The following is a 27,974-nucleotide window of genomic DNA, read 5'->3' as shown; positions in this document are numbered from 1 at the left end:
CTAATTGATATTCATGTAACAATAAAACATGGATATCCGACCAACAGTCAAGATTGACCTCTGTGTGTGTTTGCCATAATGTAAGATTAATCATTTGAATTACAATTATTTAAAAGGGTCACAACATGAGGAATACAATTTTCCTTGATCATTTAACATATAAGAGGCATTGTACTATAAAAACACACTGTACATTTTAGAACTTCCTCTTCACTGCAAAAAGAGCATTTGTTGAAACTGAGCTACCAAAATGACTTCTCTACTTCCAGCATATTGTGATGTCACACTGACCGTCTCCACAACAACACATCAACTGCCACTTTAGCTTATCAATTCTGTAGCCCCACCCTGTAGCGGTGAAATGTGAGATGACAGGTCAATCAAGAGCAGAGAGCCAATCAGAACAGTGGGCTTTACTGTCAAGTCTTAAAAGGAGAAGCAGCACCAAAACAGAGCATTTCTGACAGTGTCAGATTGAGGGTGAAAGATGATCTTGTTTTACAAATATATATGACTGTTTTCTTTATATAGAACTGTTTTTTTGTGCAAAACACTTACATTTATAATAAAATTATAAGTGAACCTCAAGGAACATATTTCAATAATAAATAAAAGTAATGACCCAGCAATGTAATAATGATATATATACATCAATGTAACTTTATTGAACAATGTATACTTTTGTACTATGCTTAGTTTTAAACTTTGCCAATATGTAATCCAAGCTAATAGTTGTCCTGTACAGTAGAAGCAAATGCCAATTATTCAGTAATATATACAGAATTATTGCATGGCATTTTTTTGTTATCATAGGTGGTTATAACATACGGAAATGAAATAAGCACCTGACACACTCTAAACGAGTTCAGTTTGTGGTTAATGAATGTTCAATATGAATAAAAACTCTCATAAGCAACCAGCCTTGATCACATTTTGAATGAAATGAATGAATGTTAACTTTATGCACTATAGGTGATATATAAAAGTTATTTGGAGGACAGAATTTCAAATAAAACAATTCTAGTGCAGTTTTACAAATTGAGTTCATGGATAAAATCACTGAGTCCAGCAGAACATCTGTTGAAAAGTGTGGGGCAGACAATGCCCAGGTTTAATTTTTTTCTCCAAAACATCTCGGCCAGAAAATAGTCTCTCTACAGCATCATTAATGTCTTATTAATCATAAAAAGCATACAGAACATTCATATTTCCATGAATACACTATAAAATACTGAGAAGTATGTTACATCAAGACATAAGAAATGAATACATTATGGACTTGATAAAATGAAATTGTACAGAATTTACACACTGCTATTTGACTTACTGGTCATAAGCCAATTGTGAATCAAACAAAAAAACATCAATTTAAGTTCAATTGTGTTTGATACAGCAGCATTCAAACAAGAAAAATAGGAAAAACCAAAACAACAGCATCAACCCAAAAGCCGTGGCAGTGCACTGGACAACATTCGCCCTGGGTTCAACAAGGTTATGGAGATGTACCCACAATGCAGCTGTTCGTCGAGGCCCAAACATGCTGCTGGTCACATAAACAGATGCCTTGAGCAGCAGCAGCTCCAGCCCTTCATCATCACATTAAATAAAATGTCCATCATTGTCTCTCCAGGACTATGGGTTTCCGGTGTGTTCTCAGTCGTAGTGTAGCGCCGTGTAGAAAATGATCCACACCACCTGCACACCAAACACAACCCAGCACTATCAGACGCCTCAAAATAAACTACAATTTAAATGCATTTTTTCTTTTTTGCATTGGCACATCTTTGCCTAAATCTGAAAGTAATTAAATGGCATGGAAGTATTTGGACTACTGAATTTAATTTATGCTGATATCAATAATAATTAAAATAATAATAAAAACAATCACTTTTTTTAAAAAGTATTAGCGTAACAAGAATGAGAATTTCGTACAGTAATGAAAATTGGGAATTAAAATGTGCCTAATTGTAATTTTATTACATAATTAGGAATATTCCAGATTCAATACAAGTTAAGCTCAATTAACAGCATATGTGGCATAGTGTTGATTTCCACACAGGAAAAGCAAAAATCGCAGTTACAGTGATGTTAAATCACGTTATATATGATTTTTATGATGTGTATTTTAGCATTTTATATACAATTCATAAAAATATTTATAAATCAAAAGACCCCATTAAAATAAATTAATAATTGTTTTGGGACCAAAAAAAAAACACAAATTAATATATTAGAAGAATATTTCAGCTCTTTAGCTCCAAACAATGCAAGTGAATGGTGACCAGAACTTTGAAGCTCCAAAAAGCACATGAAGGCAGCATAAAAGTAATCCATAAGACTCCAATGGTTTAATCCATGTCTTCAGAAGTGACATGGTAGTTGTGAGTAAAAAACAGATTAATCCTTTTTAACTTTAAATTCTCCTCCCTGCCCAATAGGTGGCGATACGCACGAAGAATGTGAATCCTCAAAAACAAAAGAATATAAAAGTGGAGATTTAAAGTACAAAAGGACTTAAATATTCATTCGTTTCTCACCCATACCTATCATATCACTTCTGAAGACATGGATTAAATCATTGGATTACTTTTATGCCTCCTTTATGTGCTTTTGAAGCTTCAAAGTTCTGGAATAATGACTTAAGAGCTTAAATATTCTTCTAAAAATCTTCCTTTGTGTTCATCAGATGTAGGGCTGCAACAACCAATCAACAAAATATATTATTATTGTTAAAGGAAATCATCGACAACGAACTTCACTATCGATTAGTGACGTCACTTTACAGCCCTGTGAAAAATGTGTTGCATGATGAAACAAGTTGAAGTGGAAAAACATGACTCAAGTGGTCCAGTGCACAAGAACACTTAATAAACACCTCAATGAAGATCATAATAAGCATACAGTTGAATGTGGAGCGGTTGCTGCATCAGGTGTGTTGACTGAGTGATTGTGCTGTTTGATGCGCTTAAGAGTGGATTGTCACCATCACATGATGAAATGCTGGTGCTATTTTCTGTTTTATAATGTATACATGGATTGGTGGTGGTGTAGTGGGCTAAGCGCATAACTTCTAATCAGAATGTCAGTGGTTTGATCCCCGCAGCCACCACCATTGTGTCCTTGAGCAAGGCACTTAACTCCAGGTTTCTCTGGGGGATTGTCCCTGTAATAAGTGCACTGTAAGTCGCTTTGGATAAAAGCGTCTGACAAATAAATGTAAAAAATAAATATATATTAATAAAATACAGGAAATGCATTTTCTTTTTTTATCCAATTAATTGTAGAAATAATCGAAGATTAATCGATTAGCAAAATAATTGTTAGTTGCAGCCCTAATCAGAAGAAAGTCATACACGTCTGAGATGGCATGTGGGTGAGTAAATGATGAGAGAATGTTCATTTTTGGGTGAACTATCCCTTTAATGCAACACAAAGAACAGAAAGAGAATAAACCCACCAGGAACAAAGCAAATGAAGTCATGAAGCCTTCTTTAGTGAGCTCCCACATCCCTCCATACTCCTCCTCATCCACCTGCTGAAAACTGCTAAAGTACATGTACAGAATGCCTGCGTTGATCACACAGAATCTGAGGAAACAACACAGACAGGAGATCAAAGATCACTGATGATTTCATGAAGATCACGTTTAGGCGGAGGACTGCAGTACTCACATAGCTATACCTAGAAACCCTTTCAGTGGCGCAACGCCCCATATTACACCCAGAATGATGGCGATGATCTGACGAAACCAGTAGACCACATCTAAAAACTCATCCTGCAGTGGAAACAGATCAAGAGAAATGTATTCAAATCAATGAATAAGACAACTGCGACAAACCATTTTTGACATGTTTACACCAACATCAGAACAGATAAAAATCTACCTCAACAGCCCTTGTAATGAAAAACCATGTTTGTCCTGACAACACTGAGTGCTAAATCGGTGTAACTTGTCAGATGGGTCACACACACACACACACACACACACACACACACACACACATGTATATATATATACACATATACACACACATATATACACATATATATATACACATACATATAATGCTCATATGTCCTGGGCGAATACATTTACAGGTCTTGTGTGAGCAAATGCTTCAGAAATACTTTCTAATCTGCTCAGACTGTGGTAATTACACATTTTTATTTTTTTTATATTTACCATGGTAATACTATGTTTGTTGGACATCCACAATAGTATTACCATGCATTTGGACATTATATAATCATATTACCGTGTTTTTTTAGGCCTATTATTGGTACCATGATAAAACAATTATTTTCTGGACATGGTACTAAAGTAATGCTATGACTGTTTAGACATGTACCATGGTAGTTTTTCGACATGTACTCAAGCTAATGCGATGATCCTCTTTGAAGTACCTTGAGTGTCATGCAAATACTGATGCAATAATATGCTAAACATTCAAAATCATGGTATACATAAAAGTACCATAGTAGTACCATCTGATGACCCATAGTAGTTCATTATAAAGTATTGATTGATGTGTGAATGATAATAAAGGGGGAAGCGACACATGGCAACGTTAATCCTGTAGATAGCCCAATCCCCTAAACCCTTAACAGTGAACCCTTAATCACCGCTCAAACACACACCTGTACACGCCTTAACACTTTACAATACACGTTCAAGATAATGGTAGGTAAACATAATGACATGACGGTATCAGACCTTCTCTTCCCACACTGCTCTACAGCTGATCGCTTTGCTCCATGTGGACTGCTTGACTCCTCCATTCTGCACGTGCACCTCCTCTTTCCGCTTCGAGCTGCTCGTCATGATGGCCACACTAGATCTGAGTCTCGAATTAAACTCGATCTGAAGAGAAATTTGTATTGCAATTGTGAGATCTCACATCCACTGTTGAATGGCCTACATTGATTCGGCTCAAAACTCTGACATTGCGCATGCACCCGCGACTCATGACCTTATCGGCACGTCCAATGAGCGAATGCGACGTCTCTACGTTTAGCCAATGAGAAGGCAGAGCAAGGGGTGTGACGCAAGCGTGAATAATGAGGAGTGCCAGTAAATGAACGAAAACATGAATGAATTCAGACAACATTGCGTTTATGTAAATTTGTTTTTATATTCATAATTAAAATGTGTGCATGTTTTTATTTCAAAATATCCATTAACATATATGTTTTAATTTGTTTATTATTTATACGTATATTATTTATAAAGGTGTAATTACATTATAATCTAAATTATAAATAAAGAAAATAGAATTAACATTTATATTTATTTAAATTTAAAGTTTTATTTATTATTAACATCCTTTAATATGAGCTGCACTATCATTACACATCCATGCTTTAGACTTTTAAACTTTGGTTTTCTATATAAAAAAATGATGATTGATTAACAACATTTAAAAGAAATCATGTTAACAATTATAGATAGCCTACCACTAAAGGAATATTCCGGGTTCAATACAAGTTCAGCTCAATCAGCAGCATTTGTGGCATAATGTTGATCACCACAAAAATGTATTTAAATTCGTTCCTCCTTTTCTTAAAAACAAAATGGTGGTGAGGCATTTACAATGGACGTGAATGGGGCCAATTTTTGGAGGGTTTAAAGGCAGAAATGTGAAGCTTATTAAAAACAATAACACTTACATTAATTCTACTGTAAAACTTGTGTTTTATTTAAACAATAAAAGTTCTTCTTTTCTTTGAAAAAAGCTCAAATCTGGGTTAAAGTGAGGCACTAACAATTGAAGTGAATGAGGCCAATCCGCAAACGTTAAGATACTCACTCACTTTTTAAAAAAGTATAATCACAAGACGTAAACATTATGTATGTTGTTAACATGATTTCAGTGTGATAAAATTTAAACTATTTCCGATTCATTTATATACATTCAAAGTTATATAACATTTTATGACCATGTTACCATGATGGCATTACACCATAAAACCTAAAATTACTCTAAGATCAATTATTAAAAAAAACTTAGCAGTTTAAAAAATACAAGCTTTAACAGAAGAATTAATGTAAGTGCTTTTATCAAATTATAAGCTTCATATTTCTGCCTATAAACCCTCCAAAAATTGGCCCCATTTACTTCAATTGTAAGTGCCTCACTGTAACCTCCTTTTTTATTTTATTTTTTTTATGAAAAGGAGGGACAGACTGAAATTATTTTATATGGTAATCAACATAGTCCTGTCGATTAAACTTCACTTGTATTGAACCCAGAATATTTATTTTATGAACTAATATCAATAATAAAATAAAAAGTAATACAGACAGACAGAGAATATGTACATATCTTTTATCAGAGGATATATACAATCACTTTATATATTATATAACATTATATTATACTATTTTTATATTACAATTTTTGTCAGTAAGGCTCATATTACAGTTCAGACCAGGAAAAAAAGAAGCAAAAATGGCACACCATTTCTCCAAATATTTTCTCTAAATCTCCAATATCAGTGTACAGATCCTTTATTTATTTCCCCATTATCAGAAGTTCAGTCACACCTCTTATTTCGCAACACAGATGTAAACTCACTTAACCTGGTAGCAGTGGTGTAGTAGTGTTTTTGAATTACAAAATCACAGTTCACTCAACGGTGCTGATGCATCACGTTAGCAGACTGAAAAAGTTCCAGGTCAAGACTACTTGTTATTCTAGTGGCCAAACGTATGCTCTTATTACTGGTGGGTGTACAGTTTATGCATGCGTATGTCCTGGATTACACTACTGCCTGGAAGCAAAGCCACAGAATTCTCCTGCACCTCATCTATACATCTGCATATTTGCCTATACATGTAAGATCTGCTTTGCTGTACTGTTTCAGTGTACCTTTATTTTTCCTGTAACTTTGAACTGTAACACCAGTTTTTGATTTTCAATTTGATTTGAGCGCAAATTTAATTTCATTAACATTCTTTGCTGTTGCCTTTGGTATAATTTGCATGATTGTATTGTTATATGTTGTAATGAATTGCTCTTAATCAGTGCATGTGCTGATCGTCAGCGCTTCGTACGCCAGTGACGCGTTGAGTCATGTGACACCGCTGCTGGTGACGTAGAGCGTGAGATTCTTTCTCCGTCTCTCGCACACAGAGCTCGACTGCACATAAACAAGAGCGAGGGCCTTTGTGATACACTCCTCGGTATTACTGCACAGGTCTACTTGAGTTTTATTAAATAAGTGTGTGGCTGCTACAGCCACGCGTCTCTGGCGGGATTTGACACATGAGCGCGGGTGAGTATGTTTGAATTTTATTGTTACATAGCGACGTCACAATGTAGCATTGTTACCGCTAACACATTTAAAGTGACTGTGTGTGTGTGTGTGTGTGTGTGTGTGTGTGTGTGTGTGTGTGTGTGTGAGAGAGAGAGAGAGAGAGAGATAGAGATGATGGATGGCGACAGTGGGAGGGGTGCAGGGTTGTTGTTGTTCTTGTTGTAATATTGTTTTATAGTCATAACTGTATGCTACATGTAAAGTTAAATGCCACACCTGTGTGATCAGCAATGCACAACATATGTGAATGTCTATATCTGTTCAGATCAGTGACATGTGAAACTAAACAGATCAGATGTCATATAGTTTTACGTTTATATTATTGTTTTAAAATCCCTCAATTTGACAGTAATGACAAAAACTCCTATATGATCAAAATATAATAAATGTAAATGTTTTACTTGGTGACAGATGGATATAAGTATTAGCATATATTTTAAATTTTGAGATTATCAGTATCGGCCGATAACTGCCTGATTGGCCGATTTACAGAAGCACTTGTTACACCCAGTGTCCGTTTCAGATTTACAGACTGCACATTGTCTGTTTTGAAATACTTAGGCATAAATAATTGTTTAAACTATTATAATTAACATTATAACGGCCTTCTGCCACCTTGATATATGAATCTTTCTGTATTAAAATACCCATATTGGTGGATCACAAGTTGTTTCACAGTTTACATTTTTTTTGAATGATCATTTACATTTTGATTCAGACCGAGTTTTGTAGTATGGTGTAATGCCAGTGTTTCCTGACAGTACTACAGCATGAAAAACGTGCTTGGATAAAAAGAAAACAAATCTCACAGTCTTATTACATCTAACCATGAAGTCAGTTTTCCTGAAACTCAAGGCTATCTGAGGTGAACTTGGGCCATGATGTTTGATTGAATGGAATGCTGTAGATGTATAGGATTTAGAACCTTCATGGGCCTCTTCTCTTCTCAAGGGCCATGGTCACTCTAACAAAGCTCTTTTTACATCTCAAAATGTTTGCAATCTAAAATGAATATCTATTCAGAGCTAGTCATATTATTCAGAACACATTTCTGGAAGTTCAGAACGACTGTCATTTGAAAGTGTTCGATTATGTCGAGCCTCTCCATGCAAGAAGTTTTGTTTTTATATACTAATGATACTTCTATAATTTTTCTGCTGTTAGACATCACTGTGGTAAACTGCACCAAATCAGTTTGAGAGTCTGTTAGTATAGTATTTCTTTATTTTTACTTTTCTTTTCAGGTGGGATTATTGCTAATCAATTCCCAAACAAAACCTGGAAACGTTCCCTCAGCTTGGTCATGAGCGCATCGTCGTCTGAAATCAGAACAAGGGTCCCTGCGCTGTGCGTGTTTTAGCGGCTCTGGTCAGCACGAGCTGGCATTGCACTGCCTCACTGGTTGCTGACTGTGATGTCAGCCATTTTAGGTTGGACAGCAGAGTGTGTGGTGTGCCGCCATGTTTCCCCCTCTCGCTCTTCCATTTTTAACTGAACCTTAACACCTTAGGTGCTGGTCACTTCGAATGTGTGCCCTCACACCGCATTTATAAAGGCAAATGTTCCCTGGCACATTTGAACTCATAAGAATAATGTGGCGGTACACAATTGTAGTTAGATTTTCAATGAAAACCAGACTGAACAATCAAAACATACCAAAAACCTAACGTTTAGTGCTTTCTTGGGCAAAGCATTCCTTATTTAAAAATTATATTGTAAGGGGAAACAAATCAGACAAACCAGTTTGATTATTTATGCAAAGTTTGTGCGCCAGTCTAGAACAAAATGTGATAATATTTGTTAGTTTCAATTTTTTTGTGTGTGTGGGGGGGGGGGTCTTTTCTCCACAATTTGGCATGCCTAATTCCCAATACGCTCTTAGGTCCTTGTGGTTGCATAGTGACTCGCCTCAATCCAGGTGGTGGAGGACGAATCTCAGTTGCCTCCGTCGTCTGAGACCGTCAATCCGCGAATCTTATCACGTGACTTGTTGAGCACGGAGATGTAGTGCATCTGGAGGCTTCACGCTATTCTACGAGGCATCCAAGCACAACTCATCACGCGCCCCACCCCCACCGAGAGCGAGAACCACATTATAGGGACTACGAGGAGGTTACCCAAAGTGACACTACCCACCCTAGCAACTGGGCAAATTGGTTGCTTAGGAAGCCTGACTGGAATCACTCAGCACGCCCTGGATTAGAACTTGTGACTTCAGAGGCGGTAGTCAGCATTTTTACTCGCTGAGCTACCTAACTCTGTGATTTATATTTTTTAATTAAATTGTGAGGAAAAACTAAAATCTAACAAACCAGTTTACACTACTTTATTTGTGTTACGTTAGACTTTGCGCACAAGTCTAGAACAAAATGTGATCATATTAGTCAAATTGTAGTAAAAAAAAAATTTGCCTAAGAGAGCCAACATTTGAAAACCAAAAAAACATAAAACAATCAGCGCCACTCTTTTATTCTTTGGAAAAACTTTTGTTTTCAAAGCATATTGATGGTAGAAACTAATAACAAATCGGACAAACTCTTCCAAAACAGTTAAATTTACATTACATTTGACTTTGGGAGCTAGTCTTGAAGAAATGTATTCATATTTGTTGAATCATGTCTACAAAAAGCATTTCCGCTTGTTAGAATCAAATCTTCAGGTGCTCTCACTCTGCATTTAAAAAGCCAGATGTTCCCTGGCACTTTTGAACTCACGATAATGATGAAGCGGTACGCAATTGTAGTTAAATTTGTATTAGAAAACGATTGAGGAATCAAAGTGTAGCCAACCAAAAACTTAAAATAGTGTTGTTTTCTTTTGCAAAGAGCTTTTCTTTTTAAATCATATCGCAAAGAGAATAAAATAAGACAAACCCGTTTACGTTGCTTTAGTTGCATTACGTTTGCATGGCAGTCTACAACCAAACATGATTATAGTATTTGAATTGCGAAAAAGAAGCGTGTTTTTGCCTTAGGGAACCAACATTTGAAAACCAAACTGACCAATCAAAACGTACCAAAAAAGGTAAATGCCACTGTTGTTTTCTCTGGCAAAGCACTCTTTTATTTAAAGCATATTGTGAAGACAAACACACACAAATCGGACTAACCAGTTTACGTTACTTTATTTAAGTCATGTTAGACTTTAGCAGTCTAGAACAAAACGTGACCATATAAGTAGAATTGTGAATAAGAAACAAGTTTGTGCATGAGAGAACCAACATACTTTGATGTGCCACTCAGACCGAGGGGCTACGATAAGGGGGTGCCATACTATAGACAATGAGTGTGCTGGTGAGAACACCACACCTATCAAACACAGTCTGAAATAGGATCAGGGCCTGTGCTCGCCATTCCCAGTAGCGTCCGGAAAAAAACAAACCAGTGTGAGCCAGGAACCCAACGATGTCTGTGGGCTGACCAGTGTGTATTAATGTGTGATTTGATGTTGGTGTGAGAGAGAGAGAGAGAGTTGTGTGTGGTGGGGGGGGGTTGCCATGGTGATAGTAACACACCAGTGGTGCTGATGACCCATCTCCCTGCAGACTGGGCTGAAGTTGTTGAGCGAGAGAGACAGGGAGTGGGGGAGGGGAAGTTAAGGCAGGCAGACTTACGTTGGGGTACGTGTTTTCACCAAAGCTATTAAATAAATGTAACGATCAAGAAGAGTTACTTTCACGTACAATTGGAGAACAGTGTAATGTTCCCAGATCTAACTACGCAAAGTGGGTAAAGCTGGAGTTCCTGGCCTCTAAAACAGCTGTTTGCTTTAGAAATTGGTCAGTTTAAGCATATGGCATGTGACATTGCATATTAACATGTTCTCCAAAGATATTCTAAGATAGTCTGTCCTGTTGTTTACAGGACGATGGCTGTCTGAATGCCAGGCCTCAAACTCTTAAAGGTTTCTTTAAGGACTATTTTTACCAAAAAATGAAATTACTGTGAAGATGAGTTGCTTTCTTCTGTGGAACACAAAAAGAGACATTACCAATAATACTAATACCTAGAGATCAGGGTTTAGTGTGAATCGCTTGGGGGTTTAGAAAATCGGCTCTCATGCAAACAAGTAGAAGTTACTTTTAAATACATTTTCCTAGTTGCAAGTTAAGCTCTATTAACAGCATCTGTGCCTACCATTGTACCCTTTAGACTTTCTTTGTAAATGTATTTCTCTGAACACACGTTTTGTGTTGAAGATTAGGTATCTCAGTTGGTGCTACCAGTGGCAAGGTCATGGGTTTCATTCCCAGTGAACACACATACTGACAAAAATGGACTATAAGTACCTTTGGTTAAAAGTAGCCGGGGTTCCAGCCATGTATTTTTATGTAAATTATGGGATATTGCATAAAAATGCAGGATGTTGACAGCAAAATGCAAATCTCCAAAATGTGCATTAAACAACTCGTTGAGGTGGATACATTTTTTGATTCGGTAGGAAATAGGGTTACAACAGTACACAAAATTCATGGTTCGGTATGTACCTCAGTTTTGGGGTCACAGTTTGGTATGGGTTCGGTACAGCAGGGAAAATTTATCTTTCTTTATTTTTAATACACAGTGGCTGATGGGCAACTATTTTTACTGTGATCCCTCATTTATTCATGACCACTATTTCTTCAACGAAATTACAATACAAAGCTTATAGAGCTATAAATTCACAATTAAGACATTAGCAGTGCAGAATTCTGTCTTTTGCCTTTCAGCTCATCTCTTGTTCTTATCACAAATTTTTTTTTTTTTAAGGAAAATCAGAATATCCACTTTATCTGGAGAGGGCGGATCTGTTAGCATTGACAATGTCCCCTGCTGGACAATTACAGCGCATGCTTGTGTATATAGAGCACGCCGCCTCTCACGATTAATTAAACATAACTGCCTACGGTATTAGTGAGCTAGCAAACAGAATTTTTTCTATGCGATCCAAACAACAAGTCATTTATTACAATTAATAAAAGAGTGCAGCACCTTCAACTTCTTATTAAATCTATTTTGGGCCAATTTTCCAGATGTGACTATTTTGTTCTCTTAAACACGACAGAAACGCTGCTTTTTCCCCAAACTGTTTTGTGATATTCAGATTTTGTGCATGCATTCAATTTGTAACTTTGATAAACATGACTTGTTTCTGTCAAGTTAGTAAATATAAACTGAAGTTTTTGCCGGCATGTCACTACTACTGTTGATAAAGTTGAACTCGTGTTTAACCCAAAATATTCCATTAAGTATCTGTTACAGGGGTGGTTTCGAGATGTTCTCATCTCAGTCGAACCATAAATGAATGCTAACAAAATGTTTTTGGGAGATATGTGATTGAAGTGTATACCAATTGGCAAACAAGCCATAGGTTTTGTAGTAGTGGGTTTGAGTTTGATGTTGCATGCAGCAGCACGTGGTCATGTATTCGTGGGTTATTCAAGAGACACTTAATGCAAAATGGCAGCTTGGCTCCCAGGTTGACCACTTGCTAAGTAGCTCATGGCGGAACATTCCAGAGCCTTTGGAGTGAGCCAGAGAGGAGGAGGAGATGGGGGAATAATGGCTGTGTGATTGTTGGATGTGGGTGGAAAAAGGGGGTGGGGGGGTATCTTGGCCAAAAAAATTATAATCCTGGGTGAAACACCTCACTGCTTCCTGTGACCGTTAACGGCCCCTCCCCAACTTCCTAACAAATATTTACACACACACACACCTCGGGCCAAGCTTACTCACCCAGCCCCCCACTCTACTCACTGGTCCTGCATCCTCAGGGCCAACCCATGTGATTGATGTCAGGGCCTTGCCTTTGCAGAGTGGCAGACCCAAATGAAAGGCATTTCAGCTCTGAGGAAAGAAGTGTTTTCCTTTAGCAGAGGTGATCCCTCATGAGACTGTTCTTAACTAATTTTTTCAAAATCTTGTCTTCAAGCAATGTCATCTTTAAAAAACGATCACCCAATGCTTGTAAATATTCTATGCAAACTGCTGGATTTGGAGGCCCAAATTTTCAAGCTTCTGCTGGGTACCTGGACACTGTGGAATCCAAGGAAATGAGGAAGGAGACACTGCTTCAAAAGAGGCTTTATCAGCAGATTTCCAAAAGTGTCCAAAAGCTCCCACTGACATAAAACCCATAATAAATTAATATATTAAAAACAAATGGATTGGGATCAATGCATCATGAACAAACTCCATGAAATCAGCCCTATTGTTGACTAAAAAAGTTCCTCTCTGTTTTCAAATTGCTGGGACATATACTTTATACCCGCTGTCGTATTGGTCACTCTAGGTTGACACAAGTTTTTATATTAGGAGAAGATTCATGTACCAACATGTACCTTCTGCCAGAATCCATTATCCCTGAAACCATCCCTGAAATCCATTATCCCTGAAATCCATGGCCCTGCCACCATTACCCTTACATGCATTTGCTATTTTCCAATGACAGCCTATTAAAGTAATGTGTGTTTGGGTACTTTTAAGTGGGATTTTATAAAAAAATAATCAAAACATTTTAAAAACATTGTTACTGGGTCATTTGTAGTAGTGACACGAGTTACTGAGAGGATACACGCAGTGTTTTCCTTTTTCTTTTTGAAAAAAATCTTTCAATAATTCTGGAGAAGAGCATGTTATGGATTAAACTGGGTCAGACCTCATTCCCAAATGAACATATAAAATCTGCAAGGACACCTACATTTGCTCCAAGGAAAATTCAAGCTAAAAACTGAATGTTAATTAATGTATTGATTTCAAATCGTAGTAAACACAATAGTAAATAAACGGTTCACAGCATCAAAATGAGTGTGTTATGAGACGTTATAAAAGGCTTACTTCACTTACAGTAATGTTATTAGATGTGTAATCGCCATTAAATTACTTTTTCGCTCACAGTCTCCAGTCTTTGTAATCAAATTACAGCATAATTTAACAATTGTTTTTACAAAAAACTTTGGATAAATTTGCATTACAATGTCACCCTTCATATCAGCCCACGTAAAAATATTATCAATTACTTTTATGAGAATATTTTTCCAAAAACCGTGTGGTTCACGGCAATCTCCCATGCAGAACTACCTATTGTAATGAAGAGCTTGTCCGAGCGAGCGACCGTAACTAAGGGGGGCAGAACTTAGCGAAGGGTCAATTGACCTGAAAGAGAAAACTGACTGTATAAATCAAAAGTTACCATTTAATGTCTACTATAGCACCCTTTGTGGCAATACGGAGAATGCAATGAGCACTTGCATTGTGTCTTGAATAAAAGACTGAGACATTTTGGAATGCTTAAACATGCACAAGATTGTGTAGCTAGAAGCATTTGTGTTCACGTACTAGTGTAGAGTATGTTTAAGGCCTAGCACTTCAGCTCCGTTATAAATCATTAGCACAGTTAGCTCTACATTTGGTCTATTCTATTGGCTACTTTTGTTCTCATTGTTGTGTTGTGGACCTTTCATCACCCCCATTATTTTCAAGGTTCAGGCTTGCATCCAAACTAGAACTGCTGTCCTGTTGCTGGTTATGTTTGGTTGCTGTAGTCCAGAATTGGAGAATATGTGTGAAATGACCTACATTTCTAAAAGGCATTGGCAACCATTAGTGAGCAATTAAAGGGTTAGTGCACCCAAAAATGAAAATTATCCCATAATTTACTCACCCACAAGCCATCCTAGGTGTATATGACTTTCTTCTTTCAGCCAAACACAATCAGTTATATTAAAAAATATCCTGGCTCTTCCAAGCTTTATAATGGGAATGAATGGTACCTAAGATGTTGAAGCCCAAAAAAGCACATTCATCCATCAAAAAAGTAATCCATACAGCTCCAGGGGGTTAGTAAAGGCCTTCTTAAGCGAAGCGAACTTGTTTTTGTCAGAAAAATATCCATATTTATAACTTAATAAATAGTTATATAAATAATAGTAATATATATAATCACTTATAAAAACTTCTGTAACGGCCGTCTGCATGTTTACTGGCTTCCTCTATCCTCTGCGTTTCCGCATTCGTCACTTCTCACCGGCGCATGCACTACACATACATACGCTGTCATACACCGGAACTTGACTCTCTCGTGAATGCGCGGATGGCCATTACTGCAAGCCAGTAATTATAGATTATAAAGTTATAAATACAGATATTTTTCTTACAAAAATGCATCGCTTTGCTTCAGAAGGCCTTTATTAACCCCCGGAGCCATATGGATTACTTTTTTGATGGATATCAAGCTATTTATGAAAGGAAATTCAGGTTTGTAGTTACTTTCAAGTTGCTTAGACTCACACAAGACGGTCAAAAACAAGCAGTCATTTTAGCAGAAGTGTGCAGTTCCTGGACAACTAGCATCACCGAACAAAATTGCAAGAAATAATAAATGTTTCCAAACAGCCTTCCTCAACAGTTTCTTAAACACCTGTCTAACAGATCCCTTCCCAAACTGTTACTGTGTTTGGCTGAGCTAAAAAAAAATTATGTGTCTAATGAAATCTATTAGCAAGTCAGTCTCGAAATGTCAAAGACAGTTTAAGATAGAAGGACAATAGCCAGGCAATCTCATATTATTGTCTCCTTAAGATAAAGTGCTTTTTGCTATATTCCTCATTTGTAAATCGCTTTGGATAAAAGTGGCAGCTAAATGAACAAATGTGATTGTAGGCTAGTAAATGTGTTTTTTTTTTAATGTTATTTAAATTTCAAATTTTATTTAGCTAGAATTATTTGGTTCTACTTCTAAATACTATTTATGTCTTTACAGGTTGATGTTCTGAGGTTTGAAGCACATAGAGGACACAAAATACTTATATTGAACTGATGGTCATGTCCATCACCAGGTTTTCAATCGATGGTCTATAAGATTGGATAACCATAATAATTACTTTGGTATCTCACTAGAGACTGGCTATAAAGAGCCATGGCTAGCAGGAGAAAGTCCACCATTCCATGCATGATTCCTGTAAAGACCATACGTCTGCAGGATGACAATGAACCGGACAGACTGTGCCCTTCAACCAAGGACATTGACTTCTCCTTCAGGGAGGTGTCAAGTAGAAAAAGTAGTCCTAGATTGGGTGAGTCCTCTGGGCAAGAAACAGGTGATACTCAAAAAGAGGTTGGCACTTACACTTGCAGGCCTTGCAACTTTGAGTCCAAGGACCTAAACCTTTTCCTTGATCATGTCTACAGTCGGCACCCAGATTTCCTCTTTGACCCCTGTTTTCTTTGTGTGGATTGTGGATTAAGTGCTGCAAAGTTTGAGGGCTTAGCACTGCACAATGCCCGTTTCCATCCCAGTACAATAACCACCAACCTTCAGCTCAAGAAGAAGGAAAACAGAGTTCAGGTAGAGCAGACTCTTACTATTGGAACTTCTGAATACACTAGCTCTAAAGAAACCGAGATTTCCATCACCAAGACACCAATCATGAAAATGCTGAAGGGTAAATCAGAACCCAAAAGGATTGTAGTTTCTCATGCCACCACGGATAATCCTCCACCTTCTATTACTAAATCAGTGGAGAAAATGGACTCTCCTGCTGTTTCAGTCACCCATGTGCCCACTATTGTACACAACGGAGCAGCTGGCAAAGTCGCGCTACCATCAGCCATACAGATTGTTAATGGCTCTGGGGCTTTACCCATGCTGAAGACGGCTGTTACACAAGTTGTATCTGTTGTGCAGAACAGAAGTCTCAATCAACAATCTGCTCCAATCGCTGTCTCCTCTTCACCCTCCTCTGTGACCTCCTCATTGTCAAGTACCAAAAATCTTCCAAAAGTTATGATCCCTCTCAGCAGCATTCCTACCTACAATGCATCCATGGACAATAGCAGTTTCTTAAAGACATCCTTTAGCAAGTTCCCTTATCCAACCAAGGCTGAGCTGTGCTACCTTACAGTAGTCACCAAGTGCCCCGAGGAGCAGATAAAAATCTGGTTTACTGCACAGAGGCTGAAACAAGGAATCAGCTGGTCTCCAGAGGAGATTGAGGATGCCCGCAGAAAGATGTTCAATACAATCATACAGGTGGCACCTTCTACTGGGCACCAGCATCGACAGACCCAACAAACCACATCTCAGCCAACTATCACAGTTCTGGGTACAGCTGGGATCTCTCACATCTTACAAGGTAGCCTGGTTGGGCAAGGAGGAGTGATTGTAACCCAGCCTATGATGGCTAACGGAATTCAGGTCAGCAGTGCTCCTATCACACTCGCCGTAACACCCAAGCCTCAGGCTGCTGCAAAGCCTATGATGCAGGCAAGACCCGCTGCAGCCCTTGTGGCCGAAAAAGGAATCAGCATGGTTTTAGGCACTGTTGGTAGCAGCAGTAGTGGAAATTGCAGCAGTAGCAGCAATGCTAGTACTAGCAGCAGTTCAAGCAGTATTAGAAGTACTAGCAGCATAAGTAGCCAGGCTAGTGTAATCAGTATTGGTGGCAGTAGCACTGCCAAGTCAAATGGCAACAGCAATATTAAGGTCAAAACAAATGGTACTAATGACACTCGTGTTAAAAGCAATGCTAATATTGTGAAAAGTACTAGTGAGGGTAAAGGCAACAATAATGACACCAAGAGTTTGAGTGACCGTTTTGCCAGTCCACCCGACAATGCCACCACTTTTATATCTACACTTACCACAGATAGCACAACACCAAGTAAATCGGACTCCTCATCTCCGATCTCAATGAACTCTCGCATTTTCTCCACTGCTAACTTCCTAGACCCCAGCTTTAGCAAAGCCAAAAAGTCCCAGGTACAGCTGGCAGCCTTAAAGGAGAGCTTTCTTCTTAGCCAGTTTCCGAGTCAAGAGGAAGTAGACCGGCTTATCAGCCTAACTGGTCTGTCTGTGCGTGAGGTACGGAAATGGTTCAGTGACCGCCGCTACCACTTCCGGAATCTGAAGGGTTCAAAGTCAAGTGCTGGTGGTCCAACTGGAGGAGCTAGTGGTAGCGTTTCCCAACTTGATACATTTGCTGCTATAGACTTGTCAGAGAACAGTACACCCCCAGAGAGGCCCAAAACTCCCCAGCTGTCACCTCTCAGCCCCACGCACACATCATCCCCACCAACCCCTAACCGACGTCATCCACGACCTCCATCACCCGATTTTACTGCTATACGGTACAAAGAACGGGAGCCTCACCAAGTCCGCTCTTTAGAGGCCAGCTTTGCACAGGACCCAGATCCACCAAGTGAAGAAGTTGACCGGTTGAGGGCGGAAACAAAGATGACTCGTCGTGAGATCCATGGCTGGTTTGCTGAGCGGCGGAGGAGGGTGGCAGCAGAGAAGAAGAAACAGGAAGCCGAGAGAGTGGAAAAGCAAGAAGATAATGAGGAAGAGGTAGAACAAAAAGAGAAAACAAGCAATCAGGAGATTCTTGAAGCTAAAGATCTCTCCTTTGATACAAAACAAGGCCAAGAGGAAAAACGGATGGATGAGACTGGTTCTGAGCCAAAAGTTAACCCTATCAAGATCAATCTCAAAATGCTGAAAGTTACTGAAGCTAATGGAAAAGTTGAGCCAGAGGAAGGTCAACTGCCCCAGATCGAGGCTAATATAGTGGTGCAATCCATCTCTCCGACTGCTGTTGCTCAGAATTCCCCATACCGAGGCAAGAAAACACCCGAACAGCTCCACCTACTTAAGCAAGTCTTTGCACGCACCCATTGGCCCAGCAGTCCCCAGTACAATGAACTGATTGCTAAAACTGGCCTATTGCGACCAGAAGTGGTACGTTGGTTTGGAGATTGCCGCTATGTCCTGAAGAATGGTCAGCTCAAGTGGCTCGAGAGTTACCAGACTATGGTTGATGAAGAAGACTTCCAGAAAGCTAACATTAGTGTGTTGAAGGAGCACCTGGATGCCCATGGTAAACTAGATGAGAGTAAAATGGAGGAGATTGCCAAATCAAGTGGATTTGGTGAGGAATCAATCCGGCGGTGGTTTGCAAATAAAACGGCCCTTTTATTGGAGGATAAAAAGTCTGAGAACATGAAAAGCATCATGTCTGAATCATCTACAGCAGCAACCCCAACTGAAGCTGCTCTAACATTACAGCATCCAGACCAAGATGCAAATGCTGAGCAATCAGTAAGCAAGGATCAAACCACAAAGTCGACAGTTGAAGCATCCACTAATGGTGAGTAATCTAAATTAATTAAATCCTTGCTCTGTTGGGGATGGGGGAACTGGTTAAGCAGTAAAAAGTCCAGCATACAGGACATATTTTTTTATTGCCTTGTAAAACAAAACTGCAGTGTTCGGTGTAATCTGATTAATAAAAACAAATTTGCTACTGTAATTACTTTTACCATCATAAAGTAGTGTAACACATTACATTTTAAATTCTTGTAATCAGATTTCAGTTTCCTACCTAAAAAATGTAATTGCATTTTGCAATTGAAAATAATAATAATAAAAAAATAAAAAAAAGTCATAACATTTGAAAATGTTTCATAAATAAACATTGTGAAGGAGAAACTATGTTGTGTTTACAGCACTTGTCTGTTCCTTATACAGAGTCGGACTGAAGAGGAATGTGGAAACATCAATGTGTCCAAGAGCAGAGATGTCACCCCATGGGATTATTGCACAGAAGACCTTTATTGGGACTATACTTTTTTGGGGGGGTGTCAGATAAGATTATGATCTCTCCACAAATTAATATTTTTTTTATTTTTTAACCATCGGATACATGGTGTAGATAACACCCCAAACACAACCAGCTGCTTTTTTTTATATATATATGGACAGAACAGAGAAAATAGACTTTGGCCTCAAAATGAGATGCACCTGAATGGATATCCACAGTTTTCTTAGATGTTATTTCCTTGCTGTACATGTGGAAAAGTGACTTTTAAGGGACTTAAAGTGGTACGAAATGCAAACTGCACAACTCCCATTGAGCTCTTTTGTAATTCTTAAATATGACTGACAATATTGCACCTCAGAGGGGTGTGGCTGTATGCTGCATGTGAAGCATCAATACCACAGCACGCCGTTTTGTCTGAAATTTCATAGAGCAAAATAACTAAAATCATGACTATCAGTGTCAAAACTGTTTCACCTGTGTGAATGTGTAGGCTATGATTTTTTACAAATATTATTTACAGAATAAATAACTTTTGTAAACACACAATTGGTCATGCATTTTTAGGTTTGAAAAGAACAGTCAAATCTTCATTGTTGAATAAGTACTTTATTCTCAGGCTTGATTATGTTTCATATGAAAAGCTAAATTAAAAATGTATACTTCCTCCAATATAGCATAGGCACATTACAGAAAAGGCTTGGTTTGTAAATAAGAACAGTTTTAACATGTTGATGCAAGAAAGCATAGAAAAGTCATACATGTCCAGCAGGGGGATCTTTCGTTGATGCATACATATACACAAAGGCACATGAAAGTTGATGCAAAAAAATTATTTACAGAATGAGAAGGGCTATGTCAGTATAGGGAAAGGGATTTAACACTGAAGGCAATAAGCAATGAATGCAGGAGGAAGAGTGAAATTCCTTCAAAATGAGTTTGGCCCCTCTTAAAAGCTCAGGAAGTCATTATGGTCCCTGTATGTCTAGAGAATATCATGCAAATTTGATGTACATAAAACTTTATGCATGACATGAAATCAATCGCTTGAATTAAACACAATTTTAATCTTAATCAGCATTTTGCATATGCCCTATCAGGTAAATATACACAACATTGCTTTGGGATTCAACTTCTAGATCAAATGCTTTCAGACCAAAAGCAGTCATGCACCGAATCGAATATTGCAATGACAGTTGCATCACCTAGCAGCCAAAATGCAAAAAGAGAATCCAATAGTTCTTAATAAGGTCTGCAATGCATTAAATTGTAAAAACAAGGTCAAATGGAGAGCCAGGAAAAGCATCAGTGATGGAGAATTATGCGGAAAAACCATGATAATGGCTTCTATGGCTGTACGACTAAACGATTATTTTCAGAACTATACAGCGACATATCTCAGCCTCTACTGGCTTAACATGAGAACTGCTGAGCTCCTACAATAAATATGGCCTTAGTAACTGTACATCAATTGTAAATACTAAAATGTAGCAGTCTTGTTTATCTGTTACTAACATAACCTGTATCAGAGAAATAATATGGCACAATAAAACCAACGACTATAACGACTGCTTGGCACAAGATAAATATATCTAAACAAAGATTTGCAGATTTAGCAAAAATGCCCTTCTACTCTTTTACACAGCTACAATAACACAAAAGTTGGCCAATTTATCAACAAATCCCAAAGTTCTCCTCTCAGACAGTTGAAAGCTCAAGGTGTTCTGCTTATCCAATATACTGAGTTAAACATTTTTGGTCCCAATTTCTCATATCATCACCTTCCTAAAATAATGTTAGAAGTAATTTTTTTCAGGTGTTTCAGAAAACTGAACCAAATATCATGAGATGATTAGGCCCAAAAATATTTTTTGACCAAAAATTACAGAGGACATTATTTTAGGAAGGTGACGATATTAGTCACCTGGACTGCTTACCTTCAGCTTTCTTTCAACAGACTCAGAAGATAACAAACTACTAATGGTACTAAATAATACATAAAACGTATTTGAGCTGATAAGATGTATTAAAACAGTGTCAGGAACCATATATTTTGAGTGCTAAAACATGGAGGCATCATAACGTCAAAATCACAGAAATAGTTTTGTAAAGGATAAAACATTCTGAATTGAGATGATTCAAGTTCCGATCCGTAAACTAAATGCACAATATTTAGCTTCCAACACTCCTGTAGCCCATTACAGGCTAAAACCTAAAACAAGGAGAGTGATATTGTTCTCTGGTCTCTTGACAACATCAGTAAAGACTTTATTGAAAAGAAAAGCTGTTCTAGAGTTAAAGAACATTACATTGAAGAATAATTATTTGAGACTCTTCAATATTTCATCACCTGCCTGTTTAAAAACATAAGAACACAAGCATTTTGGAATAGGTCAAACACTTTAGTCCATCTGACAGAGGGAAGGAGAAAGAATTTGAGAAACGCAATTATAAAGGCCAAGCCATCGTGTTAGAAAACATACTTGTATAGAAAAAACAATAACATTATGTAAGTTTAAAACAGATGTTTAAATAATAAAAATAATCATTTTGAAATCAAGTAAAAAAAGTTAGTAGCTCTTTAACAGCAAAATGGGGAATGCACATTTATAGATTCATATACAAGCCAGAGAGAGAGATAGCATAAAGACAGTATTATTACTCCATAAATGTCAACCTGGAATCGGTTTCAAAAGTAGTGAATGATACAGCTCCCACTCAATTTTGAAACATTGGCCTTTTGTCATCCACCAAACTGCTGTCCATGCATTTTGCACTGGATCAGAACACCCTGTTCCATTCCGCCACAGTTTTAGATTGTAGCTAAGCAGATATTTGTTCATTTTTGTCCGTGAGCGAAGGCTCCATTACCGCGCAGACACTCCGCGAGGCCCCTAGCCACTCGCCCAGCTCAGAGTGCGAGAGAGTCACGAAAAAGAGGGATTTCGGTTCGCGAACACTGCCTATGATATTTCCATAGAAACGGGTTTCACGGCAGTCCTTGACATCAGCCCTGGAGGAACCTTATCGCTAGCCTCGCGTCTGTCTCTGTCCATCAGTCGTACGCTCATCTGGTGGGTTTACGCGCGGTTGTCAGCGCTGACACGTGCCCTGCGTATCCTAGAGAGAAAAGAAACAGCTAATTAACAGCTAATATGACCATCATTTCCACCATCGTCATAGGTAGTGGACTAATGGCATAAAGTCTGGTCCACACAATAGTTTGTTCTGGCCAAGTTGCTTCCACATAACTCACATCTGGGGGTCACTGCTCTGCGCGATAAAAACTGGGGCAGGCAAGAAAGCGGGAGGTGTGCAAATTAAACATTGAAAACATGCTAGCTACATGCTAGCAATGTCTAACAAACGCCTAACAACAAGAAAAACATGCTAACAATGCCTAGCCACATGCTAAGAAGACAGTTGCATACTAAAATATACTAGTAATGCCAAGCCACATGCTAACACCACCTAGCTACATGTTAGCATGTATGAATGCAACATATTAGCCATGTCAAACAACATGCTAGAACATGTTAACAACACCTAATAACATGTTAACAACTCATAGTTGCATGCTAAAACTTGCTAGGGACACCTAGCTACATGCTAAAACCTGCTAGCAATGCCTAGCCACATGCTAGCAACACCTTCCTACATGTTAAAACATGCTAGCAATTTGTATCTGCATGTTAAAAAGTTCTAGCAACTCCTACCTATATGCTGAAACATGCTAGCTAGGGGTGGGCGATATACCAAAAGACACAAAAAACGGGTAGAAAGTTGGAAAAAGAGAATTTGGAATTATCCTCCATATCATGGTTTCGCAAAATCGCACCATGTGGCTACAAATATGCACCTCATTCTATTCACGTAACGTAAGTGGTACACATTCTGTCGTAGAAATGGAAAAGGTGGCGCGGCTTCACATAAGACTGAGCAAATTCAATGGCATTCTTCTCGTGATCTAAATATGCTTCTCATCTCACATACAGCTGTGTTTCATGTGATTGATTCAACGTTGACAATAAAACATTGTCGACATAAATTTCCATTGTCGAATAGTCGTTTTATCTGATCTACCGTAACATGAGATCACATTAAACGGTAATGGTGATGCGCGAGAACAGCACCGCAGCTCGTGCCAGACTGAGGAGAGGAAGAATTACACAGATCACAGTCCAGATGCACTCCAAACTTTCCAAAAACTTCAGGTGATGTAGATCACAAAGTATGAGGTCATTATAATGCAAAAATACAAAATAAGTAAATACAGAAGCACTCTCATTGTGAAATATAGCAGAGCCGAGTTGCCACTCCGCTGAAGCAAAACTTGCGTTTCAGAGCATCTTTAAAGGAAAGACCTCACCGTTATATCTTTAATTCATCATCCTTTATTAAAGTTCAAATAATTAGAAAACAGGTCAAGTAAATAAATACAAACTCTGAAACTGGCATTTCTCTGTGCAGTCAGCGCCTCTTCTATGATTTGCACTAAGTGTCCCGATCTAAGGGGGGGGGAGATTGAAACTGTACTCGGCTGAGGCACACTGTCGCGGGGACGCTCATCCCTTTTTTGACAATATTAAAATGGAAAACAAGACAAAACACTTGATAATAGGATTTTTTGCAGTGAATTTGTTACTGAATTAAACTTAATAAAAAAGTATTTTTTCCCTTTAATAATCATTCTAATAATCGCATAATGGTAAGGTTGATTACAACTTTTGAATACCATCAATTGATTTTTTTTTACTCTATGTTTGTCAAGTTCCAAATAAAGAGAAAATTATACAAGAGAAAGCAGTTTTCATTTATAAAGTTTTTAATACAATGACTACCGTAATTTCCGGACTATTGAGCGCACCTGAATATAAGCCGCACCCACTGATTTTTAAATAAAATATTATTTTGAACATAAATAAGCCTCACCTGTCTATAAGCCGCAGGTGCCTACCGGTACATTGAAACAAATGAACTTTACTCAGGCTTTAACGAAACACGGCTTGTAACAAAAATAAATAGGATTTTACGAAACATGGTGTGTCAGCGGGGGCGTGGTCAAGCGCCCGTCCGGGAGAGAAAAGCGGTAAGGGCGCTTACACCTTAGCTAAATTATGTCTAACACCGGTGTCTAATTTCAGTAAGCATGGGGAGAGCGGCTTAAAAAGGCAGCAGCCACAGAGCTGATAGAGTGACACACGTCAGTCTAGTGTTGGCGCATAGAAGAATTGAGAAACTTTATAAAATTGATTGTAAACATTGCTGTGGCCATTAAAAGCCTTACCTGGAACGTCAAGTGCCCTGCTGAAAACTGTCACACTAGTGCCCGTGTGACAGTTTTCCCAAGGACACGTGAAGCAGGGCACTTGAAATTAGACACCGGTGTTAGACATAATTTAGCGCAGGTGTAAGCGCCCTTACAGCTTTTCTCTCCCGGACGGGCGCTTGACCACGCCCCCGCTGCCACACACGGCTTGTAATAAAACATTTGCAGTAAACAGTATCCTACCAAGAAAGTAAAAGGTCACTATCTTCCTCGTCTTGTGCACTGAAACCACTGAAGTCATCTCCTTCGGTGTCGGAGTTGAATAGCCTCAGATTTTGTCTTTTTGCACTGAGTCAATTCCTCAAGCTGCTGTTTCCAACGTCTTATCATCGACTCATTAAACCAAGCTCCCGTGCAGCAGATCTATTTCCTTTTCAACAGCCAGATCAATCGCCTTCAACTTGAAAGCAGCATCATATGCATTTCTCCATGTCTTTGCCATGGTGAGGGTGACAAAATTACTACCGTTATCAGAATGATGGGAAGTTTGAGCGCGCTCGATTTAATCTAAATAGTAAACAAAAAAAGTTGTTTTGACCTTAACCCTTTCGGCAATTTCATTGGTCTAATGAAAGCTTCATGCTGCCTAACAACTGAGCACGTCACAGAATATATATATTTTTATTATTTTTTTTATAAAATTTGAAAGCGGGAAAAATCCATATGTTAGCCGCGTCATTGTATAAGCCGCGAGGTTCAAAGCGTGGGAAAAAAGTTGCGGCTTATAGTCCGGAAATTACGGTAGATTTTTCAAAAATAGGGATTACAATATGATTAACATATACAACACGCTATAGTTACATTTTAAAAATAAAAATGTGTTTATATCATTACCCTTACAAAAAAATCTAAATTAGACGCAAACTTGCCGATCATTATTTTGACATGCAAATGAGCATTTGATTCACTGCAAATGTTTGCCGGAAGTTTGCAGCTCTTTGCCGGTAGCAGCAAACCTTTGGCAACAATGGACAATTTGCCGCAAGTTTGCCACAAAGATAATTTGCATATGGAAATTCTCAGTAGTGAGTTTGTGGAAAGTTTGTGGCAAATTTGCCAGGAACTCTCGATTTTTTTAAAGCGATTGTGATATAAGATTTTGGTCATATCGCCTGCCCTTAATGCTAGCAATGCCTAACAACATGTTAGCAATACTAGCTACATGGTAAAGCATGCTAGAAATGCCTAGAAACATACTAGCAATGCCTAGCAACATGCAAAAATATGTTAGCAACACCTAACAACATGTTAGAAACTCATAGCTACATGATAAAACATGCTAGCAATGCCTCGAAACTTGTCAGAACACCCTATCAACCAGCTTAAACATGCTAGCAACACCTCGTAACCAACCAGAACAACCTGGCAATGCCAAGCAACCATTCGGAACAGTTTAGCAACCATGTAGCAACACCCAACAGATCATCTTAGAGACATGAGGGTAACACTGAAGCTAACACTTCTCTCCATAGAGTTCAAGGTATTAGCCAATGCTGACACGAATAATGTGGAAGCCCCTTTAGACAGGAAGAGACTGTCTGATTGACAAGTAAAGCGACCAACCACAGGTTGTTTTTTAAGCGATGAAATGTATGTAGACTTAAGATCACAATTTCTCTCTGTCCAAAAGTAGAGTACACATTGATGGTTATAAGCTCACAAGAGAAAACATTTCCATCAATTAGCTGCAGACCCACTAGTGACCAAGGCAGACTTGGAGCGCGTCTGGCAAAAGTTGGAAGACTTGGAGAATCGTAACCGGCAAAACAACATCCAAATTGTTGGAATTCCCGAGTACCAAGAAAATTCCTAGATGGGCTTTTCCCGAATCTGCTGGACATAACAGGCCATAAGCTGGAAATCGAGCAAGCTCACAGAGTTCCGGATCGGGGATCTGCAAATGGAGACAGGCCCTGATCAATTCTGGCCAAATTTCTGAGATCATCCGATAAAGATCTAGTGTTACGCGAGGAGTTAAGGAACACTTTCTTGGAAGAACCACAGCACTTTCTTGCTCCCAAACTTTGCAAATTCAACAAGAGAAAAACGTGATCGATTCAAGGTATGTAAGAAACTCTTACATCAACGCAAGGTCCCTTTAGCACTGATGTTCCCATCCAAATTGAGAATAGATACTAAGGATGGCTGCAAAAAAATTAGGAGTATGTTTTATAGATTATTTTCTGTTGTGTAATTCTGTCAAACAAAACTTGTATAGAAGCACCAGACTTGAGCAATCCGACAGCAAATTTGTCGCACTCGTAGGCATACATGGACTGTTTGAGTTTAGAGAGGTGGACATCAGTTGGCACTGTTGTGCATGGGGTTAATGTGCACGCATTTCTTTTTTCTGTATGTTTGGTTCAGGGGGAGGTTCGGGTTTGATTGTTGCACTAATGTTGAAATGTGTTCGTTATAATTTTATTTTTGACACACAATCTATTTTTTTCTATTTTGTCAAAATGTTAATATGAGCAGATTGTCTCTCTCCACGTCTAATGTGAATGGGTTGGGGCACCCCATAAAAAGAAGGAAGGTTATTTATTTTTTAAACGTAAGAAATATGATGTAGTGTTTCTTCAAGAAATGCACCTTTCCCCGCAGGAAGCTGACAAATTAAGGGAAGATATAAGGTGGACATGTTTTAAGTTGCTTTATAGACACCCTGTAGCGGCAGTACAAACAAATGGATTAATTTCAGATTATTTTACTCTGGATAGGGGCACCCAGCAGGGCTGCCTTCTTTCCCCATTA

The 27,974-nt window shown here is 38.4% G+C and overlaps 3 protein-coding genes across 3 annotated transcripts in view; 1 reads left to right on the top strand and 2 right to left on the bottom strand.

Moving 5' to 3' along the window:
* Positions 1-518: 518 nt before the first annotated feature.
* LOC127628985 (respirasome Complex Assembly Factor 1-like) lies at positions 519-4,955 on the bottom strand. The gene is made up of 4 exons (XM_052105988.1): positions 4,715-4,955; positions 3,672-3,775; positions 3,458-3,587; positions 519-1,695 (listed from the first exon to the last, which is right to left on the bottom strand). Exons 1-4 carry the CDS (start codon positions 4,820-4,822, stop codon positions 1,654-1,656), a joined length of 384 nt encoding a protein of 127 aa, XP_051961948.1. The 5' UTR covers positions 4,823-4,955; the 3' UTR covers positions 519-1,653.
* A 1,760-nt stretch (positions 4,956-6,715) lies between these two features.
* zhx3b (zinc fingers and homeoboxes 3b) lies at positions 6,716-20,429 on the top strand. Its single transcript, XM_052105377.1, has 4 exons — positions 6,716-6,835; positions 7,026-7,275; positions 16,057-19,441; positions 19,822-20,429. The coding sequence occupies exons 3-4, from the start codon at positions 16,213-16,215 to the stop codon at positions 19,830-19,832; spliced, it is 3,240 nt and encodes a 1,079-aa protein (XP_051961337.1). The 5' UTR covers positions 6,716-6,835; positions 7,026-7,275; positions 16,057-16,212; the 3' UTR covers positions 19,833-20,429.
* A 58-nt stretch (positions 20,430-20,487) lies between these two features.
* LOC127628606 (1-phosphatidylinositol 4,5-bisphosphate phosphodiesterase gamma-1-like) overlaps positions 20,488-27,974 on the bottom strand; it is a 69,628-nt gene continuing 62,141 nt past the window's right edge. Inside the window, exon 34 of the mRNA XM_052105375.1 lies at positions 20,488-23,011. Within this exon, the coding sequence (XP_051961335.1) occupies positions 22,972-23,011 (40 nt within the window). The 3' untranslated portion in view covers positions 20,488-22,971. The remainder of the gene's footprint in view (positions 23,012-27,974) is intronic.

The sequence above is a fragment of the Xyrauchen texanus genome, chromosome 35 (assembly GCF_025860055.1).
Source record: "Xyrauchen texanus isolate HMW12.3.18 chromosome 35, RBS_HiC_50CHRs, whole genome shotgun sequence".
In the NCBI taxonomy this organism is placed as follows: Eukaryota; Metazoa; Chordata; class Actinopteri; order Cypriniformes; family Catostomidae; genus Xyrauchen; species Xyrauchen texanus.
The sequence above is the reverse complement of the archived record's forward strand: the minus strand, read 5'-3'. Positions and strand labels throughout refer to the sequence as shown.

Bases quoted from the DNA above. Each gene is read 5' to 3' on its own strand.
- LOC127628985 (XM_052105988.1), bottom strand. From the start codon at position 4,822: ATGACGAGCAGCTCGAAGCGGAAAGAGGAGGTGCACGTGCAGAATGGA. The intron at 3,776-4,714 runs GTCTGATACCGT...TTTCCACTGCAG, and splicing joins GAGCAGTGTGGGAAGAGAAG to GATGAGTTTTTAGATGTGGT. The intron at 1,696-3,457 runs GTGGGTTTATTC...TTTGGTGTGCAG, and splicing joins CTTCATTTGCTTTGTTCCTG to GTGGTGTGGATCATTTTCTA.
- zhx3b (XM_052105377.1), top strand. From the start codon at position 16,213: ATGGCTAGCAGGAGAAAGTCCACCATTCCATGCATGATTCCTGTAAAG.